Source organism: Gorilla gorilla, chromosome 5, assembly GCF_029281585.2.
Source record: "Gorilla gorilla gorilla isolate KB3781 chromosome 5, NHGRI_mGorGor1-v2.1_pri, whole genome shotgun sequence".
In the NCBI taxonomy this organism is placed as follows: Eukaryota; Metazoa; Chordata; class Mammalia; order Primates; family Hominidae; genus Gorilla; species Gorilla gorilla.
The window spans coordinates 47,532,599-47,554,774 of record NC_073229.2 but is presented as its reverse complement, the minus strand read 5'-3'; the positions used below and the strand labels follow the sequence as shown (position 1 = coordinate 47,554,774).

Here is a 22,176-nt window from a genome sequence, read left to right as displayed (position 1 = left end):
GGAGTAATTCCATTCATTCTTTATCAGGCTTCTTCAGGGACAGACTGCTGAATTATATGGAGATAATAGGCAATCCCAACACCACCCCCCATCCTTCAGCTCTCTAATGGCAGTGCCACCCCTACAATACCTGCAGTACCCTCCTGAAGTCCCACCTGGGGCGCAATATTGCTTCTGGCTTGGCTGGGATGAGGGAAGTTTTAGATGATTCCCTTTGGGCTTCAGCAGAATGATAGCCCTTACTCTCCAGACTAGGGATGTAGTGTGGGGGTGACTCCCTTTGCCAGTGCATCAGGCCAATTATGCATGTGGAGAATGGGGAAATAACCAGGACTGGGTTTATGAACCCAGTGGTCCCACAGTGGGCCATAATGTGTCCAGGTTTATTTCCTGGCCTCCTTAAGCCCCACTGTGGATTCTGAATCTGAAGCTTGGCTGAAGTCTAGGAATTGAGACTGGGATCATGACTTTGTATTTGATAAAACACCCTCAGTCTCCTGCTCCTCAATTCTTGCATTCCCATCATAGATATGAAGCAGTGCCCTCACTGGCTGCCCATCTGTTCTGATGCTGGGACACCACCTTTTACTAACCTTTCCCAAAACTCCATGAAGGTTGAGCCCCTTTGGCTGCTACTCTGGGTTCTCACAGTAACCGTGCCCTCTATCTTTTGCAGGTCACTGCAAAGGAGGGTTCCTAAAGCATTCACTCCTGATCCTGAGGGAGGTGGGTGCATTCACTCCAGGTCTCAGGTCCGCCACAGAAAATCAAAAACTCCTCACATTCAAAACTGTCCTGGGCCACATTCAGCCTGTGAGCTACGGGTTAGACAAGCTAGCATCTAGAACATATGTACCACAACGCCAGAAATTTTTCTGTTTTCACCTTAATGATGCTTTCTAAATGCAAAAGCAGTCATATCCCTAGCAGACAACAAATGTCAGTTGAATGAATGATCACTGTAGAGCACTTCTCTATTCTAAAGCCACTATCTTTGTTAAGGTAGCCTCAGGGCAAATGCTGTTTTGTGGCAGCTAAAGAACAACATCATCTCATGTGGACATCGATGCCGCCAGTGCTTTTCTCACCAGGACTGCTTGTGTGTCCTCCCTCCCTCCCTACCTCCTCCCACACCAACCCTCCTGCACACTGCAGCACACAACCATATTTTTCTCTTCAGGAAAGATAACCCTAGGCTTATGGGTACAATTTTCCAACCACGTATGAATCTAAATTAGACTCTGCTTTGTAAATCCATGAGTTTGGATTGGAGCCAGCACTAGGATTACTACAACTCAGGGCAGGAAGAAGAGTAGGAGAGCAGAAGAGGAGCTCCAACAGAAAGTTCACTATGATGAGAAACTATGGGACCCCTCCTCTCTGCAAATTTCAGAATCTGCTTCCTTTAAAAAGATTGGAGACAAGATGAAAACTACAATCCAGGAAAGAGCCCTGGGAGGAGGGCAAGAGCTGGACAGGTCTGAAAATTAGTCTCTTGATACCACAATGAGATTTGTATGCAGGGACCACCGTAGGTGACATCCAAGTCCCTGTGATCACAGGTGGTGGTGGGACAAGGTTCTACTGAAGGGCCAAGGAGAATGAAGGAGCAAAGATGACCCAGCTGAGCAGTGACCACATAAAGTCCATACTGGCCTGAGCACCCACTAGGCACAGCCCCATCTATTCTCCTCCCCTGCAACAAATCAGCACAAGAAACACATGGACTCTGGAAGGTTCTCATGTGTTCCATTTATTTTGTCTCTCAAATTTTAGGAATCTTCTCCTTTAATTAAGTCATCAACCTCTCATGGCAAGAATTTGAAAAAGTAAATGTTTACTCAGATTCTAATTTTAAGAGGGAAGTAAGAAGTTACAGCTCAGTGCACATAAAGTTGAGAAAAAGATGGATACATCTCAGCCCCTCCTCTCTGGAACAGGAAAGATGATTGGGGAGGGAACACAGATCAGCGTGGGGAAGAGGGTCATGGTGGACATGAGGGTGGGTTGGTCTCCCCACCTCCACACATTTTGCCTACATGAACACAGACACATTCACGTGCCTTTGCAGAAAGAAAGTCAGGGTTCTTCAAGTCACAAAGGGAAGGTGTGAACAAATCTTGCCTCTCAGTCCCACACAAGGCAGCTGTCTCACACTATAGAAAAAATATTCATGAACAAATTCATATCTGTCACAGTAATGGCTGACAGTTTAGCAGCCCATCGCATGCTCAAAACATCAAATTCAAAGAACCCCATAGCATAGCTGTGTCCACTGTTCCCCCCAACACCCCCCACACATCAGGTCCCCCAAGGTCTCACCTTTCAAGCCGTGAGAGACACATCAGAGCCCTGGGCACTGTTGCTGCCTGGAGTAGAATAAAAACAGGACCTGGTCAGATCCCACAGTAGATGTGGCTAGAGGAAGAATCGTGGGGTGGGTGAGCTCCCCCATGGGCTCCCAAACACAATATCCAAAGGATCTCAGGGATCAGCCTCCTTCATACTTACTTGCAGCCTGAGAGTAGCTCCCTCCTTTTCTATCTGTGGGAAGAAATGTCCTGTGAGATGCCAGAAAGAAGCCAGGGCCATAAGGTCCTAGAGGAACCTCCAAGTCTTGGACCCCAGAGAAGTTTCCAGAAATGTGCAACTGCAGACCCAGGGCAGGATCAGGAAACATGAGGAAGGCATATGTGGGTCCCGGACCAACCGCCCTTCTGAGGTCTGTCCTCGGGGACCTTCCCCTGTGACTTGTGACTGCTGGGATCAGGTCCCATCACCACAGTCATCAAGGTGATAAATCTGTCCCTCATTGTAACAGGTGCTTTACAAAAGAGTAAGTGCTGGCACACAGGGCCCAGGCTGGGTAGGCCCATGAGAGTGGATGGTGCTTCCCAGTAACCAGGCAGGGCACTTCTACCTGGGGCTTGGAACTCTCAGTGAGACAAGAAATCTCAGACCCCACTCCTCACCCCTTCCTTACCTGAGCTCTTCTTCCTCCACATTACAGCAGCGACCACAGCTCCAGTGACCACAGCTACAAGAAGAACCAGGCCAGCAACGATGCCCACGATGGGGACGGTGGGCTGGGAAGATGGCTCTGGGAAAAGGGGGGAAGGTGAGGGACCCTGACCCTGCTAAAGCTCTCCAGAGAGGCTCCGGCTTTCCCTAAGAGACATGACACCCCCATCTCCCTCCTTACCCCATCTCAGGGTGAGGGGCTCGGGCAGACCCTCATGCTGCACATGGCAGGTGTATCTCTGCTCCTCTCCAGAAGGCACCACCACAGCCGCCCACTTCTGGAAGGTCCCATCCCCTCCAGGCCTGGTCTCCACGAGCTCCGTGTCCTGGGTCTGGTCCTCTCCATCCCGCTGCCAGGTCAGTGTGATCTCCGCAGGGTAGAAGCCCAGGGCCCAGCACCTCAGGGTGGCCTCATGGTCAGAGACAGGGTGGTGAGTCATATGTGTCTTGGGGGGGTCTGACGGGAAGAGTCAGAAAATTCAGGCATTTTGCATCTGTCATGGGACACTCCACCAGCACGCATGTGGCCATCTTGAGAATGGACAGGACGCCTGGGGTGGGGAAGGGAGCACAGAACCCAGACAACAGCCTGGACACAGGCACCTGGGATAATCTCCTATTCCGTGGAAAATTCTAGTCCCTGAGGAGGGAACAGCGACTTCTGGTCCTGACCTGAGTGGAGGCTGAGGGACTCAGAAGAGCTGGACTCAGACCCCCACGCACATTGAGTGTGAAGCAGAGAACAAGGCCTGAGAGGAAAAGTCACGGGGCCCAAGGCTGCTGCCAGTGTCAAAGGGAACCACTCATCAGTATTCCAGGGATTGTCTTCCCTTCATTTCCTCAGAGATTTCATCCCTTAATTGTGTCAGAGAGCAGGGCGGACCCTCAGAGTCACTCTCTGGAAACCCAGGAGGATTCTTCTCCCTCAGGACCAGAGGGAGGGCGATATTCTAGTGTTGGTCCCATTTGTCTCCCTTTCTTGTGGGAGGCCAGCCCCGGAGATCTACAGGCGATCCGGGAGGCGCCCTGTGGCCCCTGGTACCCGCGCGCTGCAGTGTCTCCTTCCCGTTCTCCAGGTATCTGCGGAGCCACTCCACGAACTCGCCCTCCAGGTAGGCTCTCAACTGCTCCGCCCGACGGGCCGCCTCCCACTTGCGCTTGGTGATCTGAGCTGCCATGTCCGCCGCGGTCCAGGAGCGCAGGTCCTCGTTCAGAGCGATGTAATCCTTGCCGTCGTAGGCGTGCTGTTCATACCCGCGGAGGAAGCGCCCGTCGGGCCCCACGTCGCAGCCATACATCACCTGCATGGTGTGAGAACCTGGCCCCGCCCCCGCGGTCAGCCCGGTCCCCCGAGCCCCGCCCTGCCCCGACCAACCCGCGGGGATTTTGGCCTAAACTGAAAATGAAACCGGGTAAAGGCGCCTGGGCCTCTCCCAGGTCAAGGGTCTCAGGGTCCCGCGGTTTCGGGGTGGATCTCGGACCCAGAGACTCGAGGCGACCCGGCCCTCCGAGGGGGATGGGGAGGGGTCGTGACCTGCGCCCCGGGCCCGGGTCACTCACCGCCCTCGCTCTGGTTGTAGTATCGGAGCGCGATCCGCAGGTTCTCTCGTTCAGTCTGTGCTTGGGCCTTGCAGATCTGTGTGTTCCGGTCCCAATACTCCGGCCCCTCCCGCTCCATCCACGGCGCTCGCGGCTCCTCTCTCGGACTCGCGTCGTCGCTGTCGAACCGCACGAACTGCGTATCGTCCACGTAGCCGACGGAGATGAAGCGGGGCTCCCCGCGGCCGGGCCGGGACATGGTGGTGTAGAAATACCTCATGGAGTGGGAGCCTGGGAGCGAGGAGGAGCTGAGACCCGCCCGACCCTCCTCCCTGCGCGGCTCCCCGGGTCCTGCACCCCCGCCGGGCGGGCCCCTCGCTCCTCCCGACCATTTCCCTGCAGACCCTGCACTCACGCGCCCAAGTCTGGGTCAGGGCCAGGGCCCCTGAGAGCAGCAGGAGGAGGGTTCGGGGCTCCATGAGCACCATCCTCGGCGTCTGGGGAGAATCTGAGTCCCGGTGGGTGCGTGGGGACTTTAGAACCGGGACCGCGGCGGCACCGATTGGCTTCTCTAGAAACCCGACACCTAGTAGGAATGAGAACTGTGTCCGCTTCGTGAGTATCCAGGAAGAAGGACCTGTCGCAGGTTGTGAGAAGAAGAGAAACTGCGGAGGTGGCGAATCCCCAAGGCAGGGCCTCCCCAATCCATACACCGCCTTCGGGGCCTGAGACCCTGAGAGCCACGCCTGGGGCCCTGGGACTTCGCCCTGACCCCGCTCCTCCTGTGCCAAGCGCTCTGTCTCAGTGTTTCCCTGAGTCTTGGCCCAGGAGCTGTCTGAGAAACCAGGAAGAAACCCTCGACATGGGCCCTGTCCCTCTCCCTTCACTTTTCATCCCGGAATCTCCGTCCCTGAACTGGACTCCCTGTCCACCTGGACTCTTCTAGAAGAAAACTCACCCACGGAGTTTGGTGACAGACAGTGAGCTTGCTCTGGGAATGGAGGTGTAGAAACTGTTTTTTGTTTTCCTTTTTGTTTTTTTTTTTAATTGGGAAAAGTTGTGCCTGAGTGCATGAAACAGAATTGAGACAAGTTTATTTATTTATTTGTTTATTAAATACATTGGATAGCAGAACCTTGGTAACCCCTGAATGATCAGGAATCTAATAGGTAAAAAATGTGACTTTGGCCCCATGATGTATAAATGTGCCCAAAAGCGTTACAACAGGACTCACAAAACTTCTAAGTTTCACTTTTGCAGTGTACCTGTGACTCCCGCTTGTCATATTTTAAATTTGCCATCATTCCATAGCTCTGAGTTTCTGTGTGAGTCCAGGATATCTCCTCAATACAAAGTAGCCACTGTGTTACTGTACGTTGCAACCAGGAGTCAGTACAAGCTTTATCCACCTCAAAGTTGCAACTGTTCAATGCAGTCACAATGCCCCTCACTAGTGCTCATGCACTGCCTGTTTTTAGGAAGTGTCCACTTCTAAGTGTTGTGTATATTTTATAGGAACACTTAGTAATTTTTAAACCTGATTAACATTAAAAATTGGTTTTTAGGCAGACCCACATAAAGTATTAAAGGCCAACTGCCAAGGACACCCTGCTAGGCTCTGTAGATGGATGTATTAAAATCCATAAAACAATGTATTTAAACCTAAGAATTCTGCTGCTTTCGAATTCTTTCCTCTGCTCCTTTTCTTCACCTCCTGCTTCTCCAACCCTTCCCTCCATCCTTCTCATCCTTCAGGCCCTCCTGTCCCCTTAGTCCCCACCACACTGTCACTTGTGAATTGTGACACTAGCACTGTCCCATGACCTGTTACGTGACTGTTTTTTTCACAGTGGTCCTGCTCCTGTGAGTCGGAGTGTGTCATCTCTCCACTTAAAACACTCCAGTGGCTCCACCTCGGTCTCGAGAAGCTTCTGGAGTGTCAGGCACGTGAGCATATGAGGGGATACCTGGTTCATTGTAGGGACTAAGTTAATTTTTGTTGACTGAATGAATGAAATATGAGTGTATTAAATTGCATCACAGATAATTATAAATTGTAAAACACTGAAAAAGTTCAGAAAGATTTTATTTTATGTAACTAGTGTGCATATCAATTCATTAATTCATTCGTGCACTACCACGCCTGGCGAAACAACACACATTTATCTGCTTATAGTTCCTTGATCAGAAATCTGGGCAAAATGTGGATAGAATCTCTCTTCTGGGCTTCCAAAAGCTGTGTTTTCATTTTGAATCCTACTTCAGGCTTATACAGAGGTGGCAGAATGCAGTTTCTGGCAGTTGTAAGACTGAGGTCCCTGTTCCTTGCTGGCTGTCAATGTAGAGAACAGGGGGGGCTTGCTCGATTCCTGGTCCTCACCAGCATTCTTTCCTACACAGCCCCTTCATTTTTTATTTTATTTATTTATTTTTTTTGAGACGGAGTCTCGCTCTGTAGCCCAGGCTTGGGTGCAGTGGCCGGATCTCGGCTCACTGCCAGCTATGGCTCCCGGGTTCACGCCATTCTCCTGTCTCAGCCTCCCAAGCAGCTGGGACTACAGGCACCCACAACTATGCTTGGCTAATTTTTTCTTTTTTTTGTATTCTTAGTACAGACATGGTTTCACCGTGTTAGCCAGGATGGTCTCGATCTCCTGATCTCGTGATCCGCCTGCCTCGGCTTCTCAAAGTGCTGGGATTACAGGCGTGAGCCACCGCACCTGGCCCACAGCCCTTTCATTTTCAAAGCCCATGCTGGAGGAAACCCCTCATGTTGAGTCCCTCTCACACTGTGAGTCTCTATGCTCAGGAAGAACCCAGTCCTTTCAAGGTCTCACCTGATTAGGACAGTCCAAGCAGGATAAACCCAGCCTAAAGTCAACTAATTGAGACCCTTAATTATATCCACTAACTCCCTTCACAGCAGCACCTACATTAGAGTTGATTGAATAACTGGAGGAAGGTGAATGAAGGTGGTTGTTGAGGGCATAATAGAATCAGCCTAGCAAGGGTTGGATCTTCCTTTTGTGTTTACTTCGGACACAGTTGGAAATTGAAGTTCAAGTAAAGTGATCATTGTGAATGGTCATAAAATACATCCTCTTCAGCCATGGAAATTCTCCTTACCTTTTAAAACTAAGTTACATGTTTAATATCTTATAATTAATTTATGCCAGGTATGGTGGCTCACGCCTGCCATCCTAGCACTGTGGAAGGCAGAGGAAGGCAGATTTGTTGACTCCAGAAGTTCAAGATCAGCCTGGGCAAAACCCCCATCTATACAAAAAATTAGAAAATTAGCCAGGCATAGTAGTTCATGACGGTAGTCCCAGCTACTCAGGAGGCTGAGATCAGTGGGTCCCTTGACCCCAGGAGGTCGACACTGCAGTGCATGGTGATCATGCCACTGCACTCCAGCCTGGGTGACAGAGCGAGACCGTGTCTCAAAAATAATAATGATGACGATGATACATTTAAAGCAAATGCAATTTAACGTGTAATAATACATCCTCTCTTGTGAAAATGTATTATTTATTTACTATTGCATAACAAATTATGTAAAACTTAGCTCAAAACAACAAATATTCCTCATCTGCCGCAGTTTCCAATGGTCAGGAGTCCAGGAGAGGTTTCCCTGAGTGCTTCTTGCTCGGGGCCTCTCACAAGGTTGCAGTCCAGTTGTCAGCCAAGGGCTCCATCATCTGAGGGCTTCACTGGGGCTGAGGATTCACATGAAACATGGATCAGTCACATGGCTGTTGGAAAAGGCCTAGTTCTTTGTTGTCTGGTCCCAGAAGGCCTCAGTTCTCAGCCACTTGGACCTTCCTGCAGGGCTGCTTGTGGCACAGCAGCTGGCTTCCCCCAGAGCTCATGATCCCAGAGACAGAGAGAGAGAAGGTGGAAGCCGCAGTGAGTTTTAGGTTCTACACCCAGAGTCACAAACTGTTATACTGGCACTATTCTATAAGTTAGAAGTTATATTAGTCCATTCTCACACTGCTATAAAGAAATACCTGAGACTGAGTAATTTATAAAGGAAAGAGGTTTAATTGACTCACAGGTCTGCATGGCTGAGGAGCCTGCCCCAGGAAACTTACAGTCATGGCAGAAGTGGAAGCAAACACATCCTTCTTCACATGATGACGGGAGAGAGAAATGCACAATGAAGCAGGGAAAAGCCCCTTATAAAACCATCAGATCTCATGAGAATTCCCTCAGTATCATGAGAACAGCATGGGGGCACCACCCCCATTACCCAATCACCTCCCATGTGGTCCCTCCCCCAATAGGTAGGGGTTACAATTCACATAACAATTCAAGATGAGATTTGGGTGGGAACACAGAACCAGGCCATATCAGAAGTGTCTCATTAAGTCCAAGCCACACTCAAGAGAGGGAATTAAGATGCCTCTGGAAGGGAACAGTATCAAATATTTTGAATATATGTTAAAAGCAAAATTATAACTATTGTTTCGGGTTTTTGAAAATCAAAGTCTTCTTTTATCTAATTATTTTTCATTAACTCTTTAAGCTTATCTTTTAATTTAATTTTTTTTTAAGTTCCAGGGTACATGTGTAGGATGTGCAGGTTTGTTACATAGGTAAACATGTGCCATGTTGGTTTGCTGCACCTGTCAACTCATCACCTAGGTATTAACCCTGGCATGCATTAGCTATTTTTGCTAATGATCCTCCCACCACCACCCTCCCCCAACAGGCCCCAGTGTGTGTTGTTCCTCTCCCTGTGTCCATGTGTTCTCATTACTCAGTTCCCAATTATATATGAGAACATGTGGTGTTTGGTTTTCTGTTCCTGTGTGAGTTTGCTGAGGATAATGGCTTCCAGCTTCATCCATATCCCTGCAAAGGACTTGATCTCATTCCTTTTTATGGCTGCATAATATTCCATGGTGTATATGTACCACATTTTCTTTATCCAGTCCATCATTGATGGGCATTTGGGTTGATTCCATGTCTTTGCTATTGTGAATAGTGCTGCCATGAATGTAAACATGCATATATCTTTATAATAGAATGATTTATATTCCTTTGGGTATATACCCTGTAATGCGATTGCTGGATCAAATGGTATTTCTGATTCTAAATCTCTGAGGAATCACCACACTGTCACTGTCTTCCACAATGGATTAACTGATTTACTTTTCCACCAACAGTGTAAAAGCATTCCTATTTCTCTGCAACCTTGCCAGCATCTGTTGTTTCTTGACTTTTTAATAATTGCCATTCTGACTGGCATGAGATGGTATCTCATTTGTCGTTTTGATTTGCATTTCTCTAATGATCAGCGATGTTGAGCTTTTTTTCATATTTTTGTTGGCCACATGTATGTCTTCTTTAGAAGTGTCTGTTCAAGTTCTTTGTCTACTTTTTAATGAAGTTTTTTTCATGTAAATTTGCTTAAGTTCTTTGTGGATTCTGATTACTAGACTTTTGTCAGATGGATAGACTGCAAAATTTTTCTCCCATTCTGTAGGATGTCTGTTCACTGTGATTGATGATAGTTTCTTTTGCTGCACAGAAAAAAATGCCTAATCAAATTGCTTTTCATTCACAAAAATGAGAATCTCATACTTCAGTAAACACATCTAGCTTAGCATGATGCCAATAATTTTGGCTTGATGCTGTAGCCCGAAATAGTTAGTTCTAATTGAGAAACAAGTTTTTTTCAAAAACTGGCTATTTGATGGGCATTCTATAATAAACTTAACATCTTTTGTTTTGGTATTGAATGAGATGTGATAGAAGTGATTTGGACACCACTACGATTCTAAATAGCGCTGCTATTACATGCTTCTGAATTTTTTTTTCTTTTTAGCAGTCCTATTCTGTTTTCCATTCATGTTTGCTATTCCATCAGTGGGTATTCCTTCCTACTCTTTTCATGTTTCATTTATTTTGATCAATGATGTGCATTTCCAATCTGTAAAAGTTTATTTCAGTTTAATGTGTGGTAAAATGTAACATCAAATCTTTGCAAGATGAAATTATCTTGCACAGCAGATTGAACATTGTATCATTGAAAATCTAGAGAGATGCCAGGGAGCCAAGGATCAAATGACCTATTTGTAGCCAAGGCCATTTTCATGGCATCCTGGTCCTCTCTGTCACATGGCTCCTTACAATTCTCTGTGGTTTTCTTCCAATGTAAGTAGTTCTTGTTAAGAATCTTTGCAATGAACTTTGAAATTTTTTTCTTTTTCATTTCTATGAAAAACAGGTATATGTTAATTTGGAAAACTCTGTTTAAGGAATTATAATCAAGTATCTACCAGGGTGCCCAGCACTGGTGTAAAACACAAACCTGTAAAGCTACCCTGGGCTGCTACCCAGTCACCCCCTAGAAGGAGACCGTTGGGAGCAAGTCCCCCAAAATCTGGCCATAAACTGGCCCCAAGACTGGCCATAAACAAAATCTCTGCAGCACCGTAACATGTTCATAATGGCCCTAACGTCCAAGCTGGAAGGTTGCGGGTTTACGAGAATGAGGGCAAGGAACACCTGGCCTGCCCAGGGCGGAAAACCACTTAAAGGCATTCTTAAGCCACAAACAATAGCATGAGCAATCTGTGTCTTAAGGGTGTGTTCCAGCTGCTGTTAACTAGCCCAACCTATTCCTTTAATTTGGCCCATCCCTTTGTTTTGCATAAGGGATACTTTTAGTTAATTTAATATCTATAGAAACAATGCTAATGACTGGTTTGCTGTTAATAAATATGTGGGTAAATATCTGTTTGGGGCTCTCAGCTCTGAAGACTGTGAGACCCCCGATTTCCCACTTCACACCTCTATATTTCTGTGTGTGTTGTCTTTAATTCCTCTAGCACCACTGGGTTAGGGTCTCTCTGACTGAGCTGGTCTTGGCAAGTGGTGTCCATTTGTGGGGGCTCATATCCAGGTCGAAGGGTCGCCAGAGCAATGGTTGGAATGGGAAACTAGCTGGAGGACACCCGAGTACTCTTAAAGCAATCCCTGTCATGCATAAGAAGGGGAGCTCGGAAGTGTCAGGGTAACAGTGGGACAGGTATGGGGTCTGGTTCGTTTCACCTTGGAACTTTTCCACGCTGGTAATGAGGAGGAACAAGGGTATAGCGAAGTAACAGAAGAGGTTACAGAGCATGTTTATTTGCCAGCTAAAGCTAAAGCAGCAAAGGAAGGAGAAATTCATCCCTACCCTTCTGCACCCCCTCCTTATTATTTTGATGAAAATGAGCCCCCAGATCTTTCTTTTCTGGAGGATACTGGGCAAAAAGTAAGTAATTGCCCTAGTGACTGTTCGAGCAGCGCCTCAAGTGACAGCTCTTAGTTCTATTCAGGCAGGAATTCAGCAAGCTAGACAAGAGGATGATTTAGAGGCTTGGCAGTTCCCTGTTAGAATACACCCCCTAGATCAACAGGGAAATATTATAGCTACATTTGAGCCTTTCCCTTTTAAATTACTCAAAGAATTTAAACAAGCTATTCATACTAAAAAAGAATGTAGAAAAAGTCAGTGAGTCAGGCCGCCAGACAGAGGATAAAAGAAAACTGTTGAGCCTGAAATATGTCCAAAATATAAAAAAGGAAAACATTGAGCTAGTCAGTGTCACTCTAAGTTTGATAAACAAGGGAAGTCGTTCTCAGGAAACACCATGAGGGGCCCGTCCCGGGCCCCATTCTAAACCAGGGCATTTCCAGCTCAGGCCATTCCCTCACCCCTGTACAATGTCCTTCCCCAGCCACAGCTGGTAGTGCCGCATTAGATTTATGCTGCACAAAATCTGTGAGCCTTCTGCCTGGGGAACCCCAGCAAAAGGTCCCAACAGGAGTCTGTGGACCCTTGCCAGCAGGGAAAATAGGATTACTTTTAGGAAGGCCTAGTTTAAGTTTAAAAGGCGTACAAATACATACAGGAGTCATTGATTGAGATTACAATGGGGAAATTCAAATTCTTGTATCTACTTCTGTTCCCTGGAAAGCAGAGCCAGGAGAGCACATAGCACAGCTCCTGATTGTGCCGTATGTGGGAATGGGAAAAAGTGAAATTAAACAAACAGGAGGATTTGGAAGCACAAATAAACAAGGCAAAGCAGCTTATTGGGTGAATCAAATTACTAATAAACATCCTACCTGTGAAATAACTATTCAGGGAAAGAAATGTAAAGGTTTGGTAGATACAGGAGCAGACATTTCAATCATTTCTGTACAGCACTGGCCGTCCATGTGGCCAAATCAACCTGCTCAATTTAACATAGTTGGAGTTGGTAAAGCTGCTGAAGTGTATCAAAGTAGTTACATTTTGCACTGTGAGGGGCCTGATGGACAACCTGGGACTATTCAACCAATTATCACTTCTGTACCTATACATTTATGGGGAAGAGATTTATTACAACAATGGAGAGCACAAGTTCTAATTCCAGATCAATTATATATCCCTCAAAATCAACAAACAATGCATGAAATGGGGTATGTCCCTGGTATGGGACTAGAAAAAAATTTGCAAGGTTTAAAACGTTCCCACCAAAGATTAAGGTATCATTTTTGATGGTGGCTATTGTTAAGCCTTCCGAACCTATACCTTTAAAATGGTTAATGGATAAGCCAATTGGATAGAACAATGGCCACTAAGTAAAGAAAAACTGGAGGCTTTAGAGAAATTAGTTGTTGAACAATTAGAAAATGGGCACATAGCTCCAATATTTTCCCCTTAGAATTCTCCAGGTTTTTTAATTAAGAAAAAAATCAGGTAAATGGAGAATGTTAACTGACTTAAGAGCCATCAATTCAGTTATACAACCTATGGGAGCATTACAGCCAGGATTACCTTCTCCTGCTATAATTCCAAAAAATTGGCCTTTAATAGTCACAGATTTAAAAGACTGTTTCTTTACTATCCCTTTAGCTGAGCAAGACTGTGAACGGTTTGCATTTACAATTCCTGCAGTAAACAACCTGCAGCCTGCTAAGCGTTATCACTGGAAAGTGTTGCCACAGGGCATGTTAAACAGTCCCACAATTTGCCAGACATATGTGGGGCAAGCAATTGAACCTACTTGTAAAAAATTTTCACAGTGTTACATTATTCACTATATGGATGATATAGTTTGTGCTGCCCCCACTCAAGAAATATTACTTCAATGTTATGATCACTTGCAAAATTTGATTTCTCGTGCTGATTTAATTATAGCTCCTGACAAAATTCAGACCACTACTCCCTACTCCTACTTGGGGACCTTAGTAAATGACACTGCCATTGTGCCACAGACAGTAACCATACGTAGGGATCAACTAAAAATATTAAATGACTTTCAAAAATTACTAGGGGATATTAATTGGATACGACCTGCTCTAAGCATTCCTACCTATGCCATGAGTAATCTGTTTTCTATCCTTAGAGGAAATCCTAGTCTCACTAGCCCTCAGCAATTCACAAAGGAGGCAGAGGCAGAGTTACAACTGATTGAGCAGCAAGTCCATAAAGCTCAGTTAAATAGAATAGATCCAGAGAAGACTCTAGATTTGCTAATTTTTTCAACTCAGCATTCACCTAGTGGTGTTATTGTCCAAGAACAGGACTTAGTGGAGTGGCTTTTTCTTTCACATATTAATTTATGGACTCTAACTCCTTATTTAGATCAAATCGCTACTATGATAGGGATTGGGAGAACTCGGATTGTTAAATTACATGGATATGATCCTGGAAAAATTCTTGTCCCTCTCATGAAGGCACAAATATGCAAGCTTTTATAAATAGTCTTACTCGACAAACCCATTTTAGCTGACTTTGTGGGTATTCTCGATAATCATTTTCCTAAAATGAAGCTGTTTCAGTTTTTCAAATTAACTAATTGGATTCTCCCTAAAATAACTAAACTTAAACCAATTGAAGGTGCTGAGAATGTTTTTACAGATGGGTCTAGTAATGGTAAAGCTTCTTATTCTGGCTCAAAAAGTAAAGTTTTTCAGACGCCCTACAGCTCAAAAAGCAGAGCTTGTAGCTGTAATTGAGGTATTGACTGCTTTTGATATGCCTATTAATGTGATTTCTGATTCTTCATGGATGGTTCACTCCACACAGTTATTTTAAAATTCTCACAATTTCATACAGATGAACAACTGATGACTTTATTTACCCAATTGCAAACAGCAGTTAGGAGTAGAATGCATCCTTTTTACATCACTCACATTAGGGCTCATACACCTCTTCCAGGACCTTTGACTGAAGGGAATCAAATGGCTGATTGCCTAGTTGCTACTGCAATATTTAATGCTAGACACTTTCACAATTTAACCCATGTTAATGCCTCTGGTCTCAAACGCAGATACAGCATTACCTGGAAAGAAGCTAAAGCTATTATCCAGCGATGCCCATCTTGCCAAATGGTACATTCCTCATCTTTTACAGGAGGAGTTAATCCTTGAGGACTGGAACCTAACTCTGTTTGGCAAATTGATGTCACACATGTTCCCTGGTTTGGGAGACTAGCTTATGTACATGTATGTGTGGACACCTTTTCTCACTTTGTCTGGGCTACATGCCTAACAGGAGAGTCTTCTGCCTGTGTTAAACGTCATCTTTTGCAGTGTTTTGCAGTGATGGGCATTCCAGCTTCTATTATAACAGATAATGCCCAAGGCTCTACTAGCCAAGCTTTAGCTACATTTTTCTCTATGTGGAATATTAAACACATTACTGGTATCCCATGCAATTCTCAAGTACAAGCCATAGTGGAAAGAATGAATCTCTCCCTAAAACAGCAGTTGCAAAAGCAGAAAGGGAGAGACAGAGAATATGGAACCCCACAAATGCAACTGAACCTAGCATTATTAACTTTAAATTTTTTGAGCCTGCCCAAAGGCCAGATGTTATCAGCAGCTGAACAGCATCTACAGAAATCAGCTGCAAAGAGAGAAACAGAACAACTGATTTGGTGGAGAGATCCGATAACGAAAATTGGAAAATAGGTAAAATAATAACTTGGGGTAGGGGTTATGCTTGTATTTCTCAAGGCCAAAATCAACAGCCAATTTGGATACCATCAAGATACCTGAAACCTTATCATGAGCCAGATGCCAAGGAAGAGACTCCAGGAGGATCCCAAGGACCCCCCGGTTGCAGCCATGTTGAGACTGATGCTGAGGAGGACCCCAGCTGTCATGAGCAACACCCATTGAACACAGCCACCTACCTGGGGACAGATCAAGAAGCTGTCACAGATGGCGGAAGAAAACCTGAGGAAAGCAGGACAACCAGTCACAATGAATAATTTAATGGTAGCTATGATAGTGGTTATCACCACTGCCGTGAGTATTCCTTCAATAAGGGTTTGTAATAATGCCTGGATGCAATCACTCTATGACACGGTTACACACGCTTTCTGATCTCAGTATTTATTATAATAAATCTGCTCCTATAATTGAGGCATACCACCCTCAAAAACCTATTTGGAAACAAAATTGGACCCAGTTAGAAAAAATGAACATACTTGTTTAGGAAGATTGCTTTGCAGAACAGGCAGAGGTGCTGCACAATAATTCCTATGGAATCATTAATTGGTCCCCTAAGGGGATGTTTAGCTTGAATTGCACCTCTCAGTCTGCATGCCATGGTCACACTATATTCGGATGATCTGAACAAAATGGTCAGATGGTAGAAATGATAAGAAGTATGGCAAAAGTTCCTATTATCTGGAACCATGGCGGTATAGTGGCACCTCAACCTCAAATGATATGGCCCACTGTAGGAGCTTAACATAAGGATTTAAAATTAAAAGAACAAATATTTAAAGCATCTCAGGAACACCTGAACTTAATGCCAGAAACTGGAGTGCTTAAAGGAGCTGCCGACAAATTAGCAGCTAGTAACCTATTAAAATGGATAAAAACACTTGGATGTGCTGTGATTTCAATGATGACTGTGCTTTTAATCTATGTTGTTTGTCTTCATATAGTTTGCAGATGCAGATCCCGATTCCTACAAGAAGTAGCTCACCGTGACAAAGCTGCCCTTGCTTTTATCTCTTTACAAATCAAAGAAGGGAGACATGTTGGGAGCAAGCCCCCCAAAATCTGGCCATAAACTGGCCCCAAGACTGGCCATAAACAAAATCTCTGCAGCACTGTAACATGTTCATAATGGCCCTAGCGCCCAAGCTGGAAGGTTGCAGGTTTAGGGAATGAGGGCAAGGAACACCTGACCTGCCCAGGGCGGAAAACCGCTTAAAGGCATTCTTAAGCCACAAACAATAGCATGAGCAATCTGTGTCTTAAGAGTGTGTTCCTGCTGCAGTTAACTAGCCCAATCTATTCCTTTAATTTGGCCCATCCCTTCATTTCCTATAAGGGATACTTTTAGCTAATTTAATATCCATAGAAACAATGCTAATGACTGGTTTGCTATTAATAAATATGTGGGTAAATCTCTGTTAGGGGCTCTCAGCTCTGAAGGCTGTGAGACCCCTGATTTCCCACTTCACACCTCTATATTTCTGTGTGTGTGTCTTTAATTCCTGTAGCACCACTGGGTTAGGGTCTCCCTGACCAGCTGGTCTCGGCAGGAGACTCCATCCTGAGTCTTCTGATACGTATTCCTTTGTATTCCTTCAAAGATTTGTGCAATAAGTATATATATATATATATATATATATATATATATATATATACACATATATATATCTCCCCAAAACAAACCTGTTAGTTTTGCTGGTTTTTAAGCTTCCTGTACAGCAAATTCCTACTGCATGTATTTTCCCATGATGCACATTATGTGTAGGAGTTATCTGTGGTGTGGGAGGCTGTCATTCATTCATTTTTACTGCTGAAGGCTTACATATCATTTTACCACAATTTCACCAGTTTCCTATTGATGTACATGTGGCTGATCCCAGTTTTTGCCATAAATATTAGTGTGCATGTCTCCTGTGCACATAGGCAAGAAAGCCCCAAAGCCCCCAGAGTGGATGATTAGGAATGGGTTGGTTGCATGATACATTGTATGGACTTTAACCATACTAGATAATGATAATATGATTTCCAAAGTGATTGTGGCTACTTAAACTTTTACAATAAATGTGTAATACTTGATGTTGATGATGTGTTCTGAAAACACTGAGTTGAAGGAATTGTGTTAAAAGTCACTGTCTTGGTGGTAGAATTATAGCAAGCATTTTTATTCTGTTAATAACTTCCTGTTGTTTACTTGTTTCTCATATAAAAGAACTTATGCTTTTGACATATAGATTCAGAAAATGCTTACTTACAGCCCAATCACATAGGGTTATTTTATATATTAGGAAAATTTTATAATAAAAAGGAAAAAATGGAGGAAGGGAGGGAAAGAAGGAGGAATGGAGGAAAAAGTGAAAGAAGAAAAGAAGGAAGGGGAAGGGGAAGGAAAGGGAGCAAGAAGGAGGGAAGGTGATAGATTGAATGGAAATAGAGAAGAAAGAGAGGGAGGGAGGGCTAGAAGGAAGGAGAAAGGGAAGGAAGAGGCCAGGTGTGGTGGCTCATGTCTGTAATCCCAGCACTTTGGGAGGCTGAGGCAGGCAGATCATGAGGTCAGGAGATAGAGACCTTCCTGGCTAACATGGTGAAACCCCGTCTCTACTAAAAATACAGAAAAATTAGCTGGGCGTGGTGGCAGGTGCCTGTAGTCCCAGCTACTTGGGAAGCTGAGGCAGGAGAATGGCATGAACCCAGGAGGCAGAGCTTGCAGTCAGCTGAGATTGAGCCACTGCACTTTAGCCTAAGCGAGAGAGTGAGACTCTGTCTCAAAAAAAAAAAAAAAAAAAAGGGAAGGAACAAAGGAGAAAAGAAACTAAAATAAAGAAAAGAATAAGTGTTGAGAAGCTAGAAACCCTATGTGTGGCTAATATTATCAAAATAGGAGAAAATAAAACAGATGTAGTTAACTTCTATAGAATAATGCAAATGTAAGAGGGCTTCATTAGTTATCCATTGCTGTGTAACAAACTACCCCCAAATTTAGTGATTAAACAACAAACATTGAGGAACTCAAAAGCATAATACAAATACCAGCAAAATGGAGCCAGTGCAGGTAGAAGTTGAATAAACAAAAAGATTTTACACATTGGAATAAGTAAGAGATCACTAGTGGGCAGATGAAAATGATTTTATAGTCCAAATGCTCCAAAAAGCAAATTCCATCATGGGATTAAAGTTATAGCATTTTATTAGGGGACACACCTGTCAGGCGATATGGCAAGGGAGGTAGGTTACCCTGGGAAAGGCAACAAGATGCAAAGGTGATCCCCAGTGATGGAAAGAAGGAGAGAAAGTTTACTGGATGCGCCCTAGACCACAGGAAATCTAAGGAGAGTTAAGCAAGGCCATGGAGGAGTCCTTGAGCTACAGTTGACTATCAGAGGAGTCCCTGGTCTCCCAGGAATGTCCTGCTTTCGTGTCACTGGTGTGATCTGTCGCTGGTTGGGAACAGCCCATTGGAAGCAGGGCCTCAGCACCAATGCTTCTGAGGATGTCAGAGCACAGGAGCAGGGCCTTGGGAGATTATCCAGCATTACTCAAACCTTCTGCCCTGATGGGTCTGGGTCCTTGGAAATCAAGCTGTCTCAGGCTGAATTGCTGGATGATTCTGCTCACATTTACAATGAGGTAAGGGAAATCAGAAGGCCCCCAGGTGGATCTCTGGTTTCCACACACACTTCTGCCCTCATTGTGTGAAAGTAGCCATGCCTTCTCCTGAAGATGAGGATCTATTACCTGGGCCTGGAGAGGAGGAGAATCCTCTTTTCACCAGGTGGTCTCTGGGCACATACTATCAAAACTTCTCTCGTGACAACAGTAATGTGTAGTTCAGTGGGCTGTCTTTTGTCTCCTTTTAAGGGTACCCTCCTTGGAAACCAGGACCTCGTACCCTGCACAGCCCAGTGTTGGAAGATAAAACGTGCAAAATACCCCATTGGGTGAATCTAAGGGATTGGACGTGGAGCCAAACCTGCTTCCATCTTTTGATTCCTGGACATACATGTTCTTCCTATTGAGAACACAGCACTCTAGAGACATCTCTGATTCAAACAATGCACCGTGTCCTGAAAGATGGCGCCCACCTCTCAGAGTGCTTCCTCCAGGCTGGCACTGAGTTTTGCCTGTAGAAGACCTGTCCAGCATTCCTTGTGGCTGGCAGCCTCTGGATGGTGCAGATGGTGATAGGATTAGTGGAACCCACAGCCATAGAAACACTGAAACTTTCCCAGCCAAGTGGGTCTTTCAGGCAGATAATGGGCTACGAGCACTGCCTAGCCTGCAGATCAGGAATGTCAACAGCACCCGGAGAGTGGTGCTGGCTGAGTTTCTGAGAGCAGGACATGAAAACACCCATGGAATAGGAGCCTATCCCTGTGAAGATGAACCTCTGGCCCTCCCAGGATGGAAGTAGCTAAATGTAGTCAACTTGTTACTTAGTGGCTAGATAGTCACCTAAAGAAATAGTGCCCCACTGGGGCACATCATGGACCTCAATTGCTGATGAGTTGGACATTCAGAGGTGTCAGCAGCTGGATCTGCCTTGGTAGGGGGGAGTCAGTGCTGTTGGCCCCATGCATAGCCTCATGCCTGCCACTGTGGTTGCTCCATTCATGAACTCATCCTACCAGACCAGGGCTGACCCATGGTGAAGGCTGGCTAACTTCCATTTGTCTGTTTGGTTGTTCAGTGCCACTTCAGACTTGGGTATTTTCTGTGGGTGTCAACATGGGATTCAAGCTCAACCCAGGTGGACCATTTTCACCTCATGATGGATGCTGTTGGGCCTGTCCAATCTATGACTCTGTGGGTCACACAGGCACTTGGAACCACATAGTTGCTTGGTGTCCCGTGGTCAAGCATTCTATCAAATCAGGACAAGGGACACTAAAAGTTGCTTCTAATAGGTGGCATATGCCTCTGTTGTGAATGACATGACCTTACTCCAGAATCCCAGGCCTTTCACTGTGACTTTCCTACTGGTGCTTGGTTCAGCTCCATCCTGCATCTTTCCCCACCAATGGCATCACCAGCACCAGGGGGTCTGAGAGATGGTGGCTGCTTGCACCATGGCCTGGATCTGCTGCAGGGTCCTTTTCTGTGTGAGCCCCACTTGAAGCTGGCCTCCTCCTATGTCACCTAGAGTGTGGGCCAAAGCAACACACCTAGATGTGGAAAGTGGTGTTGTCAGAACTGAAAGAGGCTCATCAGGCAGTGTGCTTCCTTCTTTCTGGTGAGGATGCAAGATGAAACAGTTTGTCTGTTACCTTGGAGGGGACACACCTGCATTCCCCTAAACACTTGGCCATTGTTCACCCATAAAACTTTACTTCAATGCCACTATTTTTTTCTTTTTGAGATGGAATTTTGCTCTTGTTGCCCACTCTGGAGTGCAATGGCACGATCTTGGCTCACTGCAATCTCTGCCTCCTGGGTTCAAGTGATTCTCCTGCTTCAGCCTCCCGAGTAGCTGGGATTACCGGCATGCGCCACCATGCCTGGATAATTTTGTATTTTTAGTAGAGACGGGGTCTCTCTGTGTTGGTCAGGCTAGTCTCCAACTCCCAACCTCAGGTGATCCACCCACCTCGGCCTTCCAAAGTGCTGGGATTACAGGCGTGAGCCACTGCGCCTGGCCGAGTGGCCACTCTTGAAGCTTTGTAAGGTTTATCTTCACCTTCTGGAGTGCCCGTGTTTTGCCAAGGACTACAGTGCACTTTCTACCTGCTGCTCATCCACCCAGGTCAACAGGAAGTTGTCAATGATATGAGCTGATTTAATATCCTATTGGATATCCAGTATGTCTAGTATAGTCTTAAGACTACACTATAGAGGTCAGGGGAGTTACAATAGCCCTGAGACAAATGATAAATCAATGTTCTGAGGATCCCACACGAATGTGAATCACTCCATATCCACTTTCTAATTGGAGTGGAAAGAAATGCAGTCACCAAATCCACAGCTGCGTGCTCTGTGTCCAAGGGTTTATTAATCTGCTCTACCAGTGATATCCAGACAGCACAAAAGCTGCAATTATAACTCCTACTTGGCCAGACCTGGAGTAATCTAGTTCATTCTTTAGGCTTCATCAGGCTTCTTCAGGGACAGGTTGCTGGATTACGTAGAGACAATAGACAGCCCCAACACCATCCCACATCCTTCAGCTCTGTAATGGTGATGTGACCCCCACAATACTTGAAGTGTCTTCCACAAGACCCACCCTGGGACACACTATGATTTTTGATTTGGCCAGGATGGGGGCAGTGTCAGAGGTTTCCCTTTGGCTTTCAGCACAATGAAAGTCCTTACTCCACAGACTAGGGACCCAGTGTGGGGGTGACTCCACTTAGCAGTGCATCAGTGTCAATTATGCACTCAGGGTATAGGAAGATAACCAGGGCTGGGTCTATGGATCCAGTAGTTCTATTGTGGGCCATAATGTGTCCAGTTTACTCCCTGACCTCCGTAAGCCCCACTGTGATGGGAGACATTGATAGTGCTGTGGGCATCTGAGCATCAATGTCAGTTCACACCCAGTGTCAATAATCCCCCCAGTTCTGCCTGTTTCCTTTCCCCAGTGTACAATCTCCTGAGTAAATGGCTATATGTTCCTTTGCC

The 22,176-nt window shown here is 45.5% G+C and overlaps 1 protein-coding gene across 1 annotated transcript; it reads right to left on the bottom strand.

Annotated features, from left to right (window-relative positions):
• Positions 1 to 1,737: 1,737 nt before the first annotated feature.
• Positions 1,738 to 5,284, bottom strand: LOC101142134 (putative HLA class I histocompatibility antigen, alpha chain H). The gene is given in 10 exon segments (XM_019028758.4): positions 1,738 to 2,156; positions 2,323 to 2,369; positions 2,512 to 2,544; positions 2,984 to 3,100; positions 3,203 to 3,478; positions 4,064 to 4,339; positions 4,582 to 4,851; positions 4,976 to 5,042; positions 5,044 to 5,230; positions 5,232 to 5,284. Coding segments are annotated over 9 exon segments (1,308 nt in total). The 5' UTR covers positions 5,270 to 5,284; the 3' UTR covers positions 1,738 to 2,156; positions 2,323 to 2,325.
• Between the last annotated feature and the right edge of the window lie 16,892 nt (positions 5,285 to 22,176).